The sequence below is a fragment of the Bombina bombina genome, chromosome 3 (genome assembly GCF_027579735.1).
Source record: "Bombina bombina isolate aBomBom1 chromosome 3, aBomBom1.pri, whole genome shotgun sequence".
In the NCBI taxonomy this organism is placed as follows: domain Eukaryota; kingdom Metazoa; phylum Chordata; class Amphibia; order Anura; family Bombinatoridae; genus Bombina; species Bombina bombina.
This window is the reverse complement of record NC_069501.1, coordinates 796,049,634-796,068,933: the sequence shown is the minus strand read 5'-3', so window position 1 is coordinate 796,068,933 and position 19,300 is coordinate 796,049,634. Positions and strand designations below refer to the sequence as shown.

The following is a 19,300-nucleotide window of genomic DNA, read 5'->3' as shown; positions in this document are numbered from 1 at the left end:
AAAATAATTAAATAAACTACCTACAATTACCTACAATTAACCTAACACTACACTATCAATAAATTAATTAAACACAATTCCTACAAATAACTACAATTAAATAAACTAGCTAAAGTACAAAAAATAAAAAAGAACTAAGTTACAGAAAATAATAAAATATTTACAAACATAAGAAAAATATTACAACAATTTTAAACTAATTACACCTACTCTAAGCCCCCTAATAAAATAACAAAGCCCCCCAAAATAAAAAATTCCCTACCCTATTCTAAAATACAAATATTACAAGCTCTTTTACCTTACCAGCCCTGAACAGGGCCCTTTGCGGGGCATGCCCCAAGAATTTCAGCTCTTTTGCCTGTAAAAAAAAACATACAATACCCCCCCCCCAACATTACAACCCACCACCCACATACCCCTAATCTAACCCAAACCCCCCTTAAATAAACCTAACACTACCCCCCTGATGATCTTCCTACCTTGTCTTCACCATGCCAGGTTCACCGATCCGTCCTGGCTCCAAGATCTTCATCCAACCCAAGCGGGGGCTAGACATCCACTGAAGAAGTCCAGAAGAGGGTCCAAAGTCTTCCTCCTATCCGGCAAGAAGAGGACATCCGGACCGGCAAACATCTTCTCCAAGCGGCATCTTCTATCTTCTTCCATCCGATGACGACCGGCTCCATCTTGAAGACCTCCAGCGCGGATCCATCCTCTTCTTCCGACGACTAGACGACGAATGACGGTTCCTTTAAGGGACGTCATCCAAGATGGCGTCCCTCGAATTCCGATTGGCTGATAGGATTCTATCAGCCAATCGGAATTAAGGTAGGAATTTTCTGATTGGCTGATGGAATCAGCCAATCAGAATATAGTTCAATCCGATTGGCTGATCCAATCAGCCAATCAGATTGAGCTCGCATTCTATTGGCTGATCGGAACAGCCAATAGAATGCGAGCTCAATCTGATTGGCTGATTGGATCAGCCAATCGGATTGAACTATATTCTGATTGGCTGATTCCATCAGCCAATCAGAAAATTCCTACCTTAATTCCGATTGGCTGATAGAATCCTATCAGCCAATCGGAATTCGAGGGACGCCATCTTGGATGACGTCCCTTAAAGGAACCGTCATTCGTCGTCTAGTCGTCGGAAGAAGAGGATGGATCCGCGCTGGAGGTCTTCAAGATGGAGCCGGTCGTCATCGGATGGAAGAAGATAGAAGATGCCGCTTGGAGAAGATGTTTGCCGGTCCGGATGTCCTCTTCTTGCCGGATAGGAGGAAGACTTTGGACCCTCTTCTGGACTTCTTCAGTGGATGTCTAGCCCCCGCTTGGGTTGGATGAAGATCTTGGAGCCAGGACGGATCGGTGAACCTGGCATGGTGAAGACAAGGTAGGAAGATCATCAGGGGGGTAGTGTTAGGTTTATTTAAGGGGGGTTTGGGTTAGATTAGGGGTATGTGGGTGGTGGGTTGTAATGTTGGGGGGGGGTATTGTATGTTTTTTTTTACAGGCAAAAGAGCTGAAATTCTTGGGGCATGCCCCGCAAAGGGCCCTGTTCAGGGCTGGTAAGGTAAAAGAGCTTGTAATATTTGTATTTTAGAATAGGGTAGGGAATTTTTTATTTTGGGGGGCTTTGTTATTTTATTAGGGGGCTTAGAGTAGGTGTAATTAGTTTAAAATTGTTGTAATATTTTTCTTATGTTTGTAAATATTTTATTATTTTCTGTAACTTAGTTCTTTTTTATTTTTTGTACTTTAGCTAGTTTATTTAATTGTAGTTATTTGTAGGAATTGTGTTTAATTAATTTATTGATAGTGTAGTGTTAGGTTAATTGTAGGTAATTGTAGGTAGTTTATTTAATTATTTTATTGATAGGGTAGTGTTAGGTTTAATTATATCTTAGGTTAGGATTTATTTTACAGGTAAATTTGTTATTATTTTAACTAGGTAACTATTAAATAGTTCTTAACTATTTAATAGCTATTGTACCTGGTTAAAATAATTACAAAGTTGCCTGTAAAATAAATATTAATCCTAAAATAGCTATAATATAATTATAATTTATATTGTAGCTATATTAGGATTTATTTTACAGGTAAGTATTTAGCTTTAAATAGGAATCATTTATTTAATAAGAGTTAATTTATTTCGTTAGATAAAAATTATATTTAACTTAGGGGGGTGTTAGTGTTAGGGTTAGACTTAGCTTTAGGGGTTAATACATTTATTAGAATAGCGGTGAGCTCCGGTCGGCAGATTAGGGGTTAATAATTGAAGGTAGGTGTCGGCGATGTTAGGGAGGGCAGATTAGGGGTTAATACTATTTATGATAGGGTTAGTGAGGCGGATTAGGGGTTAATAACTTTATTATAGTAGCGCTCAGGTCCGCTCGGCAGATTAGGGGTTAATAAGTGTAGGCAGGTGTCGGCGACGTTGTGGGGGGCAGATTAGGGGTTAATAAATATAACATAGGGGTCGGCGATGTTAGGGCAGCAGATTAGGGGTACATAGGGATAACGTAGGTGGCGGCGGTTTACGGAGCGGCAGATTAGGGGTTAAAAGTGTAATGCAGGGGTCAGCGATAGCGGGGGCGGCAGATTAGGGGTTAATAAGTGTAAGGTTAGGGGTGTTTAGACTCGGGGTACATGTTAGAGTGTTAGGTGCAGACGTAGGAAGTGTTTCCCCATAGGAAACAATGGGGCTGCGTTAGGAGCTGAACGCTGCTTTTTTGCAGGTGTTAGGTTTTTTTTCAGCTCAAACTGCCCCATTGTTTCCTATGGGAGAATCGTGCACGAGCACGTTTTTGATGCCGGCCGCGTCCGTAAGCAACTCTGGTATCGAGAGTTGCATTTGCGGTAAATATGCTCTACGCTCCTTTTTTGGAGCCTAACGCAGCATTTGTTTGAACTCTCGATACCAGAGTTAAATTTATGGTGCGGCCAGAAAAAAACCCGCGGAGCGTTAACAGCCCTTTTACCGCCGAACTCCAAATCTAGGCCTTGGTGAGCAAGGGCATTAAGATTTGACTCAAAAATATGTAGTCTATCCTAGAGTGTGTTGTATGCATGGGAGAATAGTATGTGTAGTCACTGACTTTTTGGTTGAGTGATCGCCAACTATCTATCAAGTTATGATCTATGGAAAAATCAAATAGGGTTTTGCTCGTCTTTTTAGGCATGTTGGTGAGTGACGAATCGTGCATTGTCCTGTCTACTTTGTCATTCATGGTGAGATTAAAGTCACCCCCCACAATCATTTTATATCTTTTCCATAATGTGAGGTGTTTGCTTAATTTGGAAATAAATTGTGCCTGTTGATCGTTTGGGGCATATACATTGACAGGTGTGTTTTGTAAGGATCCCTTTATTATTAAAAACCTACCCTCCCTATCTTTTACTACCGAATCTTCGTGAAAATTCAGTGAGGAGTGGATTAGCACTGAAACTCCGCATTTCTTTTTTGGACCTATGGCGTGATATTGTGTAGGGAATGTTTTATCCCAATATTTGGGAGTATATGAGGACGTAAAATGTGTTTCCTGAAGCATCACTATGTGTGCATTTAGTGCTTTATATTCTAAAATTGCCTTCTTCCTTTTGATATCAGAATTTAAACCCCTGACGTTATGTGAGATTATTTTTATTGACATGGTGTATCTGTGGGGAAAATTTTGCTAACACAGTACCTGTGAACATCTAATGGAGATTCAAAAGCCCCGACAGCCTAGGGGGGAGCAGTGTAGATCATTCCAATCTTTATCTCTGTGCTTGGAGTGCATAACATATCTGTACTATGAACAGAAGGATAACATAGTTGAGTATATGACAATTGAATATACCAAATGGTAAGAAAGTGAATTACATAGACTCCCTCAGAGAGAACAATAAGTAAACCAATAAGTAAAGCAATATTGGATGTAATATCAATTAGGTGATTTGGAGGATACATTATATTACATATAAACCTGTACTTGTGACTAACATGTACAATACTTTGTATCAGGGAAGAAGTAGGAAAAAAGGGGGTGAGGGGAGGGGGGAAATGGTGGGGAAGGAAAGAGGGGGGAAGGGGGGGTAAGAACAAATCCTGAGAATATAAGCATAGCTTTAATAGGCTCTATTCAATCTAGCAATAAAAATTTTAATTTTAATATAAAATGCAATCAAAGCTAAACCGTAGGCTTGAACTGTCAATCTTGAATCGTGAGATTCGGAATCTCATTTTTCCATTTATGGATCTCATCACTCCACAGTGGAACCATTTACCACTCAACCTTTACTTTTCCTTAGACCTTATCAGTCTGGTGGGAAGCATCTCATTCCGCTCCAGAGTATTCGTACGGCTATATTATACTATGTAAATAACCACAAAACTTTAAAACTCTATAACTTTTAACAATAATAGAGAACTTTAAACTGTTAACTGAAAGTGATAGTGTAGGGGCATTGCCCCCAAGGTTTGAGATAGTCCAATCTGTACATGGACCAGTCCCAATACAATACAATAGTCTCTGTACCAAACCCTACTCTCAGGTTGAGGGGACCTCATCCTCGGTTGACGAGACTGCCAGAGTAGTATTGCTAAGTTGTGTCTTCTGTCTCTTTGTCTTTCCATTTTTCCCCACTGGTGTAACATTCTCTCTGGAAGGTTTTCCTCTGGGGTTCTGGAGTGGTGGGTGTGATAGGAGTGTCTATTTGTATTTGCAGGCGATCCAATAAGGCTTTTCCTTCCTCCATGGTGGAGCATGCATAGTTGCCATTTTGATAGGTAAAAACTAATTAAAAGGGAAATTCCACCTATATTTAATATGCTCTTTGGTGAGTGCTGTGGTAATGGGTTTCATGTTTCTCTTTTCCTTAATGTAATTGGAGCAAGATCGGTAAAAATCTGAATGCCTTTTTTTCCCTAGCAGCTTTCATGATAAGCTCTTTCACATGATAATAATGCATCTTAAGAATAACATCTCTATTTGCGTTTTGCTGTGGTCTTGTAAGGGCTCTATGTACTCTATCCATTAATAGGAAATTCAGTTCAAGGTCAGGAACCAGTTGTTGAAACAGTTCAGTAATGGTTGCTTCTAGGTTTTTATAGGATTCTGGAAGATTTCTAATTCGCAGGTTGGATCTGCGTGATCTATTTTCTAGATCCTCAAGCTGATCTTCCAGCTTACCTATATAAGATGTGTTGTCCTGAATAGAGCTTCTGAGAATGGGGATTTCTTCTGTCACATTGTCCAGCCTTTCCTCAATTTCTGTGGTTCTCCCGCCTATTTCTTTAATGTCTTGTCTTATCTCTTGTAAAGCTGTTTTAAGAGCCTCCTGGAATAAGGATTTGATCTGTGACAAAAGTTCTACATTGGGGTCGTCTGGGTTAGTGTTATCAGAGCCCCCTAATGTGCCTGCTGATGGACTACTCGAGACAGATTAACTGTTTTTATCAGGGCCTATATGTTTCAATTGAGACCTCGACAGGCACTCCTTTACAGTTTGGGATTTGTTTTTCATGATAGCCCGTCCCACAGATTGTAATAAAACTGCTGGGTGAGGGTGTCCAAGAAGGTAAGCTGAACTTAGCTCTCAATTAATTCTCAGGATCTGGGGTTGGTAATTAGCTTAATATGTACATGTCTGCCGATTTCCAAAGTCTATTGGAATTACATATATCAGGTTTATAGCGCTGCTGTTCTCGTCCGCCCTTACATCTGATCAGTAAGAAGGCACAGTACTGAGGCCAAAGGAATTTAGCAGTGCTTCTAAAGTCTCTCTTGTCTGACGACGCACTTCTTGTCTTTTAACGACGAGTTTGTAAAAACTTGTAATACCAGCGCAGTAGGTAACTGAGCAGTGAGGGAAAACTGCTTGTTAGCACTGCATAGCCTCTAACGCAAAACTCGTAATCTAGTTGTATATTTTTATCAGATATTACTGTAAGATTACAAGTTTTACAGATTACCGAATACACATCTCAGAGCTCAATGTAGACAAGATGTGTTGAAACTACAAAGAGAACATTTGTTCCCTAACTAGAAAGTAGAAGCTTTGAAATAGTCCTTACCTCATCACTTAATGAGATTAGATCTTTTTAAACAAGATAACCATGGTACCTAGATGCTACCTGGGGTGAGAGGGTCTGAGTCTGTACTTTAGTGAAGATATGCTCAGAATCCCAGGATATTGTAAGTTAACAGATACATGTGATAATCAACATGATGAGTCACTAGGTCCTCTTTGAAGCCACAATACACATCTTGTCTGGAAACAAAGAAAGACACTTGCAGGCATGTGGAAATGCTGTGACTTAAAATTCATATGAAATGACTTATGTTTAACCTTAAGTCATATAGTAAAGTACTCAGATTATGGTGAATGTACAAATATGTATATGGATCTGCTGTATTGAGTAAGTAACTGTATGGTGAATTTAAAATGTTTAACTTATTTCAGAATAAATAACATACGGCTAGATTACAAGTCTTGCAATATGAGTAAAAAAGCAGCATTAAGCCTCATAACGCTGCTTTTTTACTACCGCTGCTATTACGAATCTTGCAGATTTAGGGGCACTGCACACATTTTTGGCATTACCGCAAATTAACTTACGCAAAATGCGTATAGTCTTTTTTCTATGGGACTTCCATAGCGCCGGTATTACGAGCTTGTCCTGGGAGGCCAAAAAGTGAGTGGTACACCCTATTCCGTCAAGATTCGTACCGCATTTTAAAGTCAGTAGTTATGAGTTTTACACTACAATGCTGTAGCATAAAACTCATAACTAAAGTGCTAAAAAGTACACTAACACCCATAAACTACCTATTAACCCCTAAACCGAAGCCCTCCCAGATCGCAAGCACTAAAATAAAATTATTAAGCCCTAATTTGCCACTCCGGACATCGCCGCCACTAGAATATACATATTAACCCCTAAACCACCGTAGTCCCGCCTCGCAAACACTAGTTAAATATTATTAACCCCTAATCTGCCGCCCCCACCGTCACTGCCACTATATAATATTTATTAACCCCTAAACCTAAGTCTAACCCTAACCCTAACACCACCTAACTTAAATATAATTAAAATAAATATAAATAAAACCTACAATTATTACCTAAATTATTCCTATTTAAAACTAAATACTTACCTATAAAATAAACCCTAAGATAGCTACAATATAACTAATAGTTACATTGTATCTAGCTTAGGGTTTATTTTTATTTTACAGGCAAGTTTGTATTTATTTTAACTAGGTAGAATAGTTACTCAATAGTTATTAACTATTTAATAACTACCTAGCTAAAATAAATACAAAGGTACCTGTAAAATAAAACCTAACCTAAGTTACACTAACACCTAACACTACACTACAATTAAATTCCCTAAATTAAATACAATTAGCTAAATTACAACAAAAACCCCCCCACAAAATTACAGAAAATAAAAAACAAATTACAAGATATTTAAACTAATTACACCTAATCTAATAACCCTATCACAATAAAAGCCCCCCCCCCCAAATAAAAAAAAACCCTATCCTAAACTAAACTACTATAGCCCTTAAAGGCACAGTCAAGTCCAAAAAAAACTTTCATGTTTCAAATAGGGCATGTCATTTTAAACACATTTCATATGCTAATTTCTTAGACCTTGAAGGCCGCCTCTAATCTAAATGTATTTTGATAGTTTTTCACCACTAGAGGGTATTAGTTCACGCGTTTCATATAGATAACATTGAGCTCATGCACAGGAATTTACCATGGAGACAGCTCTGATTGGCTAAAATGCAAGTCTCTCAAACGAACTAAAATAAGGGGGCAGTCTGCTGAGGCTTAGATACAAGGTAATTACAGAGGTAAAACATGTATAATTATAACTGTGTTGGTTATGCAAAACTGGGAAATTGGTAATTAAGGGATTATCTATCTTTTAAAACAACAAAAATTCTGGTGTTGACTGTCCCTTTAAAAGGGCCTTTTGCGGGCATTGCCCCAAAGAAATCAACTCCTTTACCTGAAAAAAAATACAAACAACCCCCCCAACAGTAAAACCCACCACCCATACAACCAACCCCCAAATAAAACCCTAACTAAAAAAACCTAAGCTCCCCATTACCCTGAAAAGGGCATTTGGATGGGCATTTTCCTTAAAAGGGCATTTAGCTCTATTGCAGCCCAAAGCCCTAACCTAAAATAAGACCCACCCAATAAACCCTTAAAAAAACCTAACACTAACCCCCTGAAGATCCATTTACAGTTTTGAAGACCGGACATCCATTCTCAACGAAGCCGGGAGAAGTCCTCATTGAAGCGGCAAGAAGTCCTCAACGAAGCCGGGAGAAGTGGTTCTCCAGACGGGGCGAAGTCTTCATCCAGACGGGATCTTCTATCTTCATCCATCCGGCATGGGTCCATCTTCAAGACATCCGGCGCGGAGCATCCTCTTCCAACAACGACTACCCGACGAATGAAGGTACCTTTAAGTGATGTCATCAAAGATGGCGTCCCTTAGATTACAATTGGCTGATAGAATTCTATCAGCCAATCGGAATTAAAGTTGAAAAAATCCTATTGACTGATGCAATCAGCCAATAGCATTGAGCTTGCATTCTATTGGCTGTTCCAATCAGCCAATAGAATGCAAGCTCAATCCTATTTGCTGATTGGATCAGCCAATAGGATTGAAGTTCAATACTATTGGCTGATTGAATCAGCCATTAGGATTTTTTCAACCTTAATTCTGATTAGCTGATAGAATTCTATCAGCCAATCGGAATCTAAGGGACGCCATCTTGGATGATGTCACTTAAAGGTACCTTCATTTGTCGGGTAGTCATCGTTGGAAGAGGATGCTCCGTGCCAGATGTCTTGAAGATGGAGCCACTCCACGTCGGAAGGATGAAGATAGAAGATGCCGTCTGGGTGAAGACTTCTGCCCGTCTGGAGGACTACTTCTGCCGGCTTCGTTGAGGACATCTTTGCAGCTTGGATGAAGACTTCTCGTGGCTTTGTTGAGGATGGATGTCGGCTCTTCAAAACTGTAAGTGGATCTTCGGGGGTTAGTGTTAGGATTTTTTAAGGGTGTATTGGGTGGGTTTTATTTTAGATTAGGGGTTTGGCCCATCCAAATGCCCTTTACAGGGCAATGGGGAGCTTAGGTTTTTTAGTTAGTTTTTTTTTTATTTTGGGAGTTGGTTGTGTGGGTGGTGGGTTTTACTGTTGGTGGGGTTGTTTGTATTTTTTTTTACAGGTAAAAGGAGCTGATTTATTTGGGGCAATGCCCTGCAAAAGGCCCTTTTAAGGGCTATTGGTAGTTTAGTTTAGGCTAGGGTTTTTTTTTTATTTTGGGTGGGCTTTTTTTATTTTGATAGGGCTATTAGATTAGGTGTAATTAGTTTAAAGATCTTGTAATTTGTTTTTTATTTTCTGTAATTTAGTGTGGGGGTTGTAATTTAGCTAATTGTATTGAATTTAGCTAATTGTATTTAATTTAGGGAATTTATTTAATTGTAGGGTTAGGTTAGGTGTTAGTGTAAGGCAGGTTAGGTTTTATATTACAGGTCAATTTATATTTATTTTAGCTAGGTAGTTATTAAATAGTTAATAACTATTTAGTAACTATTCTACCTAGTTAAAATAAATACAAACTTGCCTGTAAAATAAAAATAAACCCTAAGATAGCTACAATATAACTATTAGTTATATTGCAGCTAGCTTAGGGTTTATTTTATAGGTAAGTATTTAGTTTTAAATAGGAATAATTTAGGTAATGATAGTATGTTTTATTTAGATTTATTTTAATTATATTTAAGTTAGGGGGTGTTAGGGTTAGGGTTAGACTTAGATTTAGGGGTTGATAAATTTAATATAGTGGCGGCGACGTTGGGGGAGGCAGATTAGGGGTTAATAGGTGTAGGTAGGTTGCGGCGACATTGGGGGCGGAAGATTAGGGGTTAATAAATATAATGTAGGTGTCGGAAATGTTGGTTGGAGCAGATTAGGGGTTAATAAGTATAATGCAGGTGTCAGCGATGTCAGGGGTGGCAGATTAGGGGTTAATAAGTGTAAGATTAGGGGTGTTTATACTCGGGTTCATGTTAGGGTGTTAGGTGTAAACATAATAAGTGTTTCCCCATAAGAACCAATGGGGCTGCGTTACTGAGCTTTACGCTGCTTTTTGGCAGGTGTTAGACTTTTTCTCAGCCGGCTCTCCCCATTGATGTCTATGGAGAAATCGTACACAAGCACGTACAACCAGCTCACCGCTGACTTAAGCAGCGCTGGTATTGGAGTGCGGTATGGAGCACAATTTTGCTCTACGCTCACTTCTTGCCTTTCAACGCCGGGTTTATAAAAACCTGTAATACCAGCGCTGTAGGTAAGTGAGCGGTGACAATAACGTGCAAGTTAGTACCGCAAAGCTCATAACGCAAAACTCGTAATCTGGCCGATATTCTTTTGTTTTTCAGACATCTGATGTACAAGTTAGGTTCCAAATATGACTACTAGATACTGGTATATGATTGCCTATATAATGTTTACCCTGAATCATATAATATAGCTTATGCACTAAATATTAAAGTGATATCCACAGATATGCAATATTTATAGTAAATGGAATAAGATACAAAAATATCTAATTAAATTGCTACATAATTCTATTGCAGGTATGTATAGAATATGGAATATACTGTATTTATATTAAAATGCAATGTAATACCAGGATATTAAATGCCGATATTTAAAGGGGTATTTTATAGTCACAATGCTAGTATTAAATAGACCAGTATATTTAAAATATTAAGCATAATAGTGCTAAGGCAATTACTATTGAGAAAAGAGTAAGACATTACTATTTATTAAGTCATTGGAGCTACTGTGATATATTATAAAAATTGCATTTATTATTGTGGTTAAATCTAAGGTTGTTGTTGGTTAAGCATTGTAAGTTAGAAGCTATATTTTGGCATTGGACTACTGTTGCTGGTTAATTACAAATTGTTCTGGTATAATTTAGGTGTGATTTTAATAACCGATTCATTTGGAGTTAAGGTACATTTATAGAAATATTTCATCCATTCATGGGACAATAGACAATATCTGTTAATTTGTAATTAATCTAAATATCTCTATAGTCTGCTTTATGTTCTAATATTGTATTGATCAATTGATAGATATAACTGGTTATAAGCGATATTTATTTTACTATCTAAATATATAATGCGTTGGAGGTTACCACTGAAATAGAGTATAATTAATATTGTAATCTAAGTTATATTAACACATTGGAGGCACTCGCAGGAGATCATTATATCTTTATCACATTGATATAATATATTTTGTAGTAAATAGAAACTATACCAAAATACCAAAAGTGGTGAAAATACTCTCAGGATAACCAGACACCCCAAGTAAATAGTGCTCTCCATGATATTAACGCTGGACAAGTTGAACCCCAGAGACAACCACGTCAAAATAGAAACAACGGCTATGATTCTGAGGGATCCCAAGGATCTAGGAATCAATACCCTGGGACATAAAAAAATCGGTCCATGGGTAAAAATAACTTGTACAATCAAGTGGGCTAACTTAGTATGCAGTTAAATCAATTATGTACACTATTTACTAATATGAGTCAGCTTTGCCGGCTCAACACCCTAATAATCCTTTTTAGGGGTACTGCCGGTGGCCAGCAGCGGGCCACAGGCGCAGTCATGAATACTCAGGTATTACCTGAGAGAGAAGGGAGAGAAATACCAAATTAAATAATAAATGTCAATAATGGTACTAATCATGTTCTCTCCCTACAGCCCAGAAACGGAAGGCCTAACTGTGATGACAGGTATCCTCAGCCTGCAAGCACTAAAGAATCTCTTCTTTTGCAGTTGTCCCTAAACCTTATTCCCACAGATGCAGTACATATGAACCCCATCATCCCTTCTATAGAGGAAGTGACCTGTAAGAATTTTTTCACCAGGTAAAGTGGTTGATACAGGTAAAATGTGGCAACGCCCACAAATGTGTAAACATGCAAATTTTATGTGTGAAATGGTAGAAACTGCAGGGAGATATTATATATTGTACGTTCCAGGATTCTGTCACTAACCCTATCATGGGATTAATTGATACTGGATCTCAGGCAACTATTTTATCCCACAGGGAATTTGATGGTTCACTTATAGGTGTTGGGGGTGACTCTCTCAAAGTCTGGGGTACTGCATGGTTAAAGCTAAAGCTGGGGAACAGGGTAATAAGACACCCTGTTATTATAGTGGATCTGCCAAGTGATTGTTTAATCATTGGTATTGATCTTCGTAAGCGACTAAGTACCATAATTGATTGCACAAATAATGTAATTTGGTCACAAGTGAAAAAACCTATTAATTATGAGCGGTCCAGCATACCTCACACCAGACATAACTGTCATGTGGTGGAAGAGAAGCCAGATGCTGTTGAAGTTCATTTCAGAAATAGCTCCGTACCTGAAATAACCATCCTGCAGATAGATCATCAGACTCCCCTAAGTGGCTCTAAAGGTCATACCATTAACATTTCACCTGGAAAGATAGCCAATATTTCCCTAGACAGCGATGTATTAACCATATCTCTCCACAAGGGGGATCCTAAATTCCCTAAAGGGGGTGCTCACTATCATTTCCTCGCAGAAATTGAGAAAATTGAGGATTATCTATTTATCCCTATGCAAGTGCAAGACCTTGGCAAATCCAAGTATGCAAAATAAAACTTGAAACAGGAAGCTAGCTATATAAGCAAAGGCTTACTGGCGCAGATAGCTGAACCTAAAGTAATTCAAAATCTTTCTCCCCAAGAACACTGGGTCCATGACCTAGATGATAACTCTGAAAGCTATAACATTACAGCTAAATATTTATTATCTATCTCCATAGGTAATACATCAGCAAAACACCTGTTTTTAGTTTTAAATAATCCCCATCATCAAATATATATTGGTTATGATCTCTTGCATAGATATGCCATACAAATAGATTTAATTAACTCTTGCCTCTGGAGCAGGTTAAAAGGGGACCCTGAAATATTTCAGGATGAAAATGCTGCCCTGAAATCAAATCAGAAAATGCCATATGCTGTGAATATGCAGTGTCTAGTGATATTGTAATCCCTGCGGGGGCTGATAAATTTATCTTACCCTTACAGGTAAAAATGAGCCAGAAATTAAAAACTTCTGAAGCACTAATTTGCATCTCCCAGAGAATGCAAAATATGGGTATAACAATGACACATACTCCTATGGTAAATATTGGAACTATTCCAATACATGTTATCGTGCATAACATGGCCCCACAGGGTATCACCTTATCCAAGGGAACTACTATAGGATATGCTCTGGAATCCAGTTATTACACGTTTGGATTCCAGAATAATGTAATTGGGCTAATACCTGTAAGGTACTTAACTGAAGAACAGTTAATAGAACAATCCTTTGCATCCATGCCAGAAGGATTATTCACAATTCAGTCTATTTACCCTTTCAGGTTAGAGGAAGGCATCTGTAAAATTGAAGAAGCCTCCCTGGTATTTGATCAGCCGATAAAAGCGCAAGAATACCCCAATAACCAGAATCCTGGAGGTAATGTAAATTTTAATCAAGGCGGCAGAGCCTACAGCTGTTGCAGAAGGTCATGTTTGTGAGAAGCTCCTGACTCTATCTGGACTTTTAGGGGTTATTTCTTATTTAAAATTGTTTTTTTTATAGCAGAGTTTATGGGTGAGGTGCCCTGAGAAAGCCCAGAAGAGTTTGTGGGTACATACTGCGAAGATAGACTTTCCTATGTTCCTCAGCTAAGCAGCGTGGGGGGCGACCACGTGACAGAGAACCTGTGCTGTGAGTCTGCTTACCCGGGCTGCTTGGGCTGCCGCACAATCCCCCCCAGGATTCAGTGGATACTGGGTTATCAGCAGTGAAAAGTGATGCATAAATTAGTACTGTTCCTTCATAACAATGTACACTTGTTTTAGCTACTACCAACAACACTCAAAATGGCGCCTGTTTACTATGATCTGCTGTCTAAAACATCTTGGATCTTAGAGGACCGCTTAAGAAAATTGGAATGGCAACTGCTTCAAGCGCTAGAGACTGACAGTGCAGATGCTACTACCCAATCTGAGAATAATACGAAACAGCCAGGAGACAAACGTAAACAGCTATTAGAGTTTCCACGGACACAATGTACCCAAATCTTTGTGGCAGCCTTACCAGATCTTCCTGAGAATAGAGAGGACACTGATGGTTGATTTTAATGTTCTGATGCAGTTCTGTCCATCTGATCATGAGAGATTAATGTTCCTTACCCTAGCAAAGAATCCAGCAGCTGTGAAAGGTAACGATCCTGACAGCGAATAAGCTCACCATGTGGCTGTTCTGCAATTCTTATGTCTGCTAAAGAATCTGGCTGTGATGGGGATTCGGCCCATATGCTTACCTTCAGCGTCCGGACCTGCCGGAATGAATCTGGTACTCTGTGAGGCTCATGCTAGGTGGAGTATGAGGCCGCATGGGGCCATATGTGGGACATATACATTTGTTACCTGCCCAGGACCTATGAACATTTCTCTCAAGAAAAGAAAATCGGTTCTGATCCCAAATATCGACCACATTTACCGTGCAGGTGTGGGCTAGTAACTTTTTCTGACTCAAGTACACAACCCTAGTTAATCTGTGTTTGTGCTAAACTAAAGTTACCGTAATAGTTTCACAAATGTTATATATAACAAGTTACCATAATAGTTGACACTGTTAATACATTACAAATATGCATAGAGGTATGTTAATAACTGAGAAAGGTAAATTATAATCAAGGGGACCTCACATCGAGGCTTGAAGAAGCCTATGAGATAGGACAGCCTGAAATCTTTCCTGGATATCAGCAAATAGTCGAAGAGCAAATCTCCTTAGCTAATGGCTGTATCCTAATGGCTAATGGCTGTATGGCTGTTTAAAAGCATACCTAGGTAGGCACAGGAGCAGCAGTGCACTAGTTGCTAGTTGGTGGCTACACACATGTATCTCTTATCATTTGTTTACCAGCCAGCACACAGTGCTAATGCATTACTGCTCTGGAGCTGACTTTAACTATGAGTTTAATACCTTTACAGGTTTTAAACATACAGTTACAAGCAAGCAACAGTGCAATAATAAAATGCTCTAACTATTTTCTTTGCACTTATATGTTCCTTTCAGTGGTTATCATGTATTGTTCAGCTTTTCCTTCCTACAGAAAAGTTTGCCTTTCTCCTTATGGTTGTGTTTTCATGCATGTCGTTTCTATTTGTTTTTATCTGCAGATCTCTAAATGGACTGGAAATAATGCTGACACAATCTTTTAACCAGACACAGAGGCATGACTGAGAAGGGGATATGCAAGGTTAAACTTTTCATAGTACTGGGAACACTGGCTTCTCTAAGGATTAAAGGGACAGTCTACACCAGAATTTTCATTGTTTTAAAAGATAGATAATCCCTTTATTACCCATTTCCCAGTTTTGCATAACCAACACAGTTATAATATACTTTTAACCTCTGTGATTATCTTGTATCTAAGCCTCTGCAAACTGCCCCTTTTTTCAGTTCTTTTGACAGACTTGCAGTCTAGCCAATCAGTGCCTGCTCCCAGATAACTTCTCGTGCATCTATATGAAATACGTGAACTAACACCCTCTAGTGGTGAAAAACTGTTAAAATGCAATCTGAAAGAGGTGGGCTTCAAGGTCTAAGAAATTAGCATATGAACCTCCTAGGTTAAACTTTCAACTAAGAATACCAAGAGAACAAAGCAAAATTGGTGATAAAAGTAAATTGGAAAATTGTTTAAAATGACATGCTCTATCTGAATCATGAAAGTTTATTTTGGCTTAGACTGTCCCTTTAATGTTTTCTTCCCTCAATATCAAGAAGTCTGTACTGTAGTGATTATTATTATCGGTTATTTGTAGAGCGCCAACAGATTCCGCAGCGCTAATGTGTGTAAGGAACATTATTTATTTATATATATATATATATATATATATATATATATATATATATATATATATATATATATATATATATATATATATATATATATATATACACACACAAATGGAAAAACACTACTTTGCAAAATATCAGAATACAAAATACATGTTTTAGATAAATTCTCTTTGGTTCTTTGCTTTCCAGTTCCAGTACAATCAAGGGATACATCCCTTGAAAATCCTTTTAATCACGTGTTCACCTGGTGTCCTTTGCTTATACCTAACAGATATTGATTTTAATCAAAGCAATCATTGTGTGGGAAGTTGCAGAGTTATAATTTGCACCGTGCTTAAAGGGACATGAAACCCCACATTTTTCTTTTATGATTCAGACACAGCATACAATTTTAAACAACTATCTAATTTACTTCTATTATGACATTGTCTTTGTTCTCTTGGTATCTTTTGTTGAAAAGTAGGAATGTACGCTCATTAGCATACTCGTGTCGGGAGCACTATATGGCAGCAGTTTTGCGAGAATCTTTTGCATTTGCCAGAGCACTATTTCCTTGCATGAAGTGCTCCATGCACATACCTAGATATCTCTTCAACAAATAATATTACGAAAACAAAGCAAATTTGACAATAAAAGTAAACTGGTTATTATTGTGCTTCATATCCCTTTAAGTACATATTGTGCACTCAAACCTTTCTGGGGGTAGACAATGCAGAATTAGCAGATGTGAATTATAGAATGTGCAATGCATTGGATTTTTATTATGCATTTTTAAACATTTTATGGGGGCTTCATTTTGATTTAAATATCCCTTTAAGCGCTATAATGTTTAGCTTACCTATTACTTATTGATAGTAAAAGCTACAAGTACAGTAATATTCATATTAATGAGCCCAAATGATAAAAGATGTTTAGGTACAAATTAAAAATATGTCACTTCATTTGTTGTCTAATTTAATTATAATTTATAGTGTGACCCATGTTACAGTTGTAATGCTCATATTGCATGTATAATAAAATAAATGTCTTAGTCAACATCAGCAAAGATGCATTTTTAAGAGAACCTTTTAATTCAAATGTATTATCAAATTTAGTTCTATCTCTTCATATCCTATACTTCTGTGCAAAGTTATCAAAATGTTACCTTCTCTTGCGCATGCAGCTACCCATGCATACACAGATATGCCATGTATACATGCTTCCAATATTTGCATGCTCCATGTGCCGGTTAAGTCAAGGATAAATTCAGCACAGGCAGTCAGAGCACGTGAGCAGCACATGTGCATACACACAATTTATTTGTGTAAGGAACACATTTGAATTTTTATGGTTTTATGATTATTATTTTTTGCCCTACTGATTAATTCACTTGTGTTCAACTAGAGTAATATTTTATGGTCTGTTCCAACATCTAAGGCCGGATATGGGGACATCCGCTTTGGGGTAACACTCTATATAATGATTGGATACCTTACTTTATATAAAAGTTCATATTTTACATAGCAAGTTAATCATTTTAAAATATTTTTAACTTCTGAATCTCAGACATTTTGTGACTTCATTGGACTTTATTTATTTACCTGCTTGCACCGTTTTCTATTCTGTCCATGTCTTCTTCAATGGTTCTTACAGATAGTCTGTGCAGCACTGGGTATGAATTCTGGGTGCTCACTTTAGCAGCCATCTTGATTCACAGGAAAATGGTCTTCAGTGTAAAAAAATTAGATCTGTTAAATTATACAGAAGAAAGTTGTCAGCAATAAGATTTGCACCTACAATGTATACATCTTTTCTTTAGGGGAGTTGCTTAAAGCACACACACACACACATATATATATATAGTTTAAAAAAAAGAGTCAACAATAATATTTTCTGTCCTTACAATGTTCGGAATTAAAAGATGTTGGGAACATTAACTGCATAAATGATATAATATTAAACATTCATATGAAAACACATTTCAATAAATACTAAAATATACATTTTAATATGTTATCTTTTATAGTTATTTTGAACATTTGAGATAAAAATGTTTGAGAGATTTTGTAAAAAAGGTAACTTTGTAAATAATATTTAAACTTATTTAATCGTAAACTTTGCCAATAAAACATTTGCAAACATGTGTGATGATATGAAATGCATGTATGTGACGCTTGATGTTGTTGTGTATAGATACTGAATAGAATGAGCTCATTATATGGGACATCTGCTGACAGAGCCAAGATGCATCTAAGTCTGAAGTCACCGGCTAATATAATTGGTGCTTAAAAAGGATAATAAGGATGCCAAAGGCTGACCTTGTTTCTAGTAATCCCACCCAAGAGGCCTAATAAAGCAAACAGCATCTCCTGACAGCAGGAAAGAAAATCATGTGTGCTGTGTAAGGAGTTGTACATCCCTCAGACACATATCATTAACACATTTCCAACAATGTGTAGCTTTCCTTTAGTAAAGTTCTCATATTATGTTTTGGTCAACTAAACAAAAAAAATAATAATAGTAATGAATTAAATGATCATTTTATAGAATTCCAGCACTTAAAGAGACACTAAATGGAGGAATGTTACTATTTAAAGGGACATGAAACTCAAAATGTTTCTATCAAATTTGTTTTGTTCTCATGCAATTCTTTGTTGTAGTGATATCTTGATAGGTAGAGTGCACATGCCTGGAGCACTACAGCAAATAGTGCTGCCATCTAGCGCTATTGCTAATGTATAACATTGTTGCAAAATTGCTGCTATATAGTACTGCAGATACACGCACTCTCCTGAACTTACATTCCTGATTTTCAACAAAGGATAACAAGAAAACAAAGAGAATTTGATAATAGAATTAAATTGGAAAGTTGTTTAAAATTGTCTGTTCTATCTGAATCATGAAAGAACAATTATGGGTTTATGTCGCTTTAATGGCCCCTTTCTACATTGTGAGATTGTACTATATATTAGATTTCTGCACTCCCCTTTGTGCTTTCAAAATGTCTGCACTGTCAGCCCCCAGGTGGTGCATAGCCTGCCCTTAGTCTGTAATGGGGCACACTGCTGGCTGCAAGCTCACACTGAAATGAAAACAGAGCACCTGATCAGCTGTACCACCTACCTGAATAAAAACAAAAAGTCCCTGGGAGAGGGACTATGGGTTCTAACAAAGCAGTCAAGGGGTACAGAAATATATACAATGTACAAGCTAGGAAACGGACGGGGAGCAATAAAATCAAGCAACAAAAACAACAACACAGGAACATATAACGTTAAAGGACCACTCAATGCAGTAGAATCACATAATTAACAA

The 19,300-nt window shown here is 37.6% G+C and overlaps 1 protein-coding gene across 1 annotated transcript in view; it reads right to left on the bottom strand.

Annotated features, from left to right (window-relative positions):
* CNGA3 (cyclic nucleotide gated channel subunit alpha 3) overlaps window positions 1-17,690 on the bottom strand; it is a 118,996-nt gene extending 101,306 nt beyond the window's left edge. Inside the window, exon 1 of the mRNA XM_053705458.1 lies at window positions 17,587-17,690. Within this exon, the coding sequence (XP_053561433.1) occupies window positions 17,587-17,690 (104 nt within the window). The remainder of the gene's footprint in view (window positions 1-17,586) is intronic.
* Between the last annotated feature and the right edge of the window lie 1,610 nt (window positions 17,691-19,300).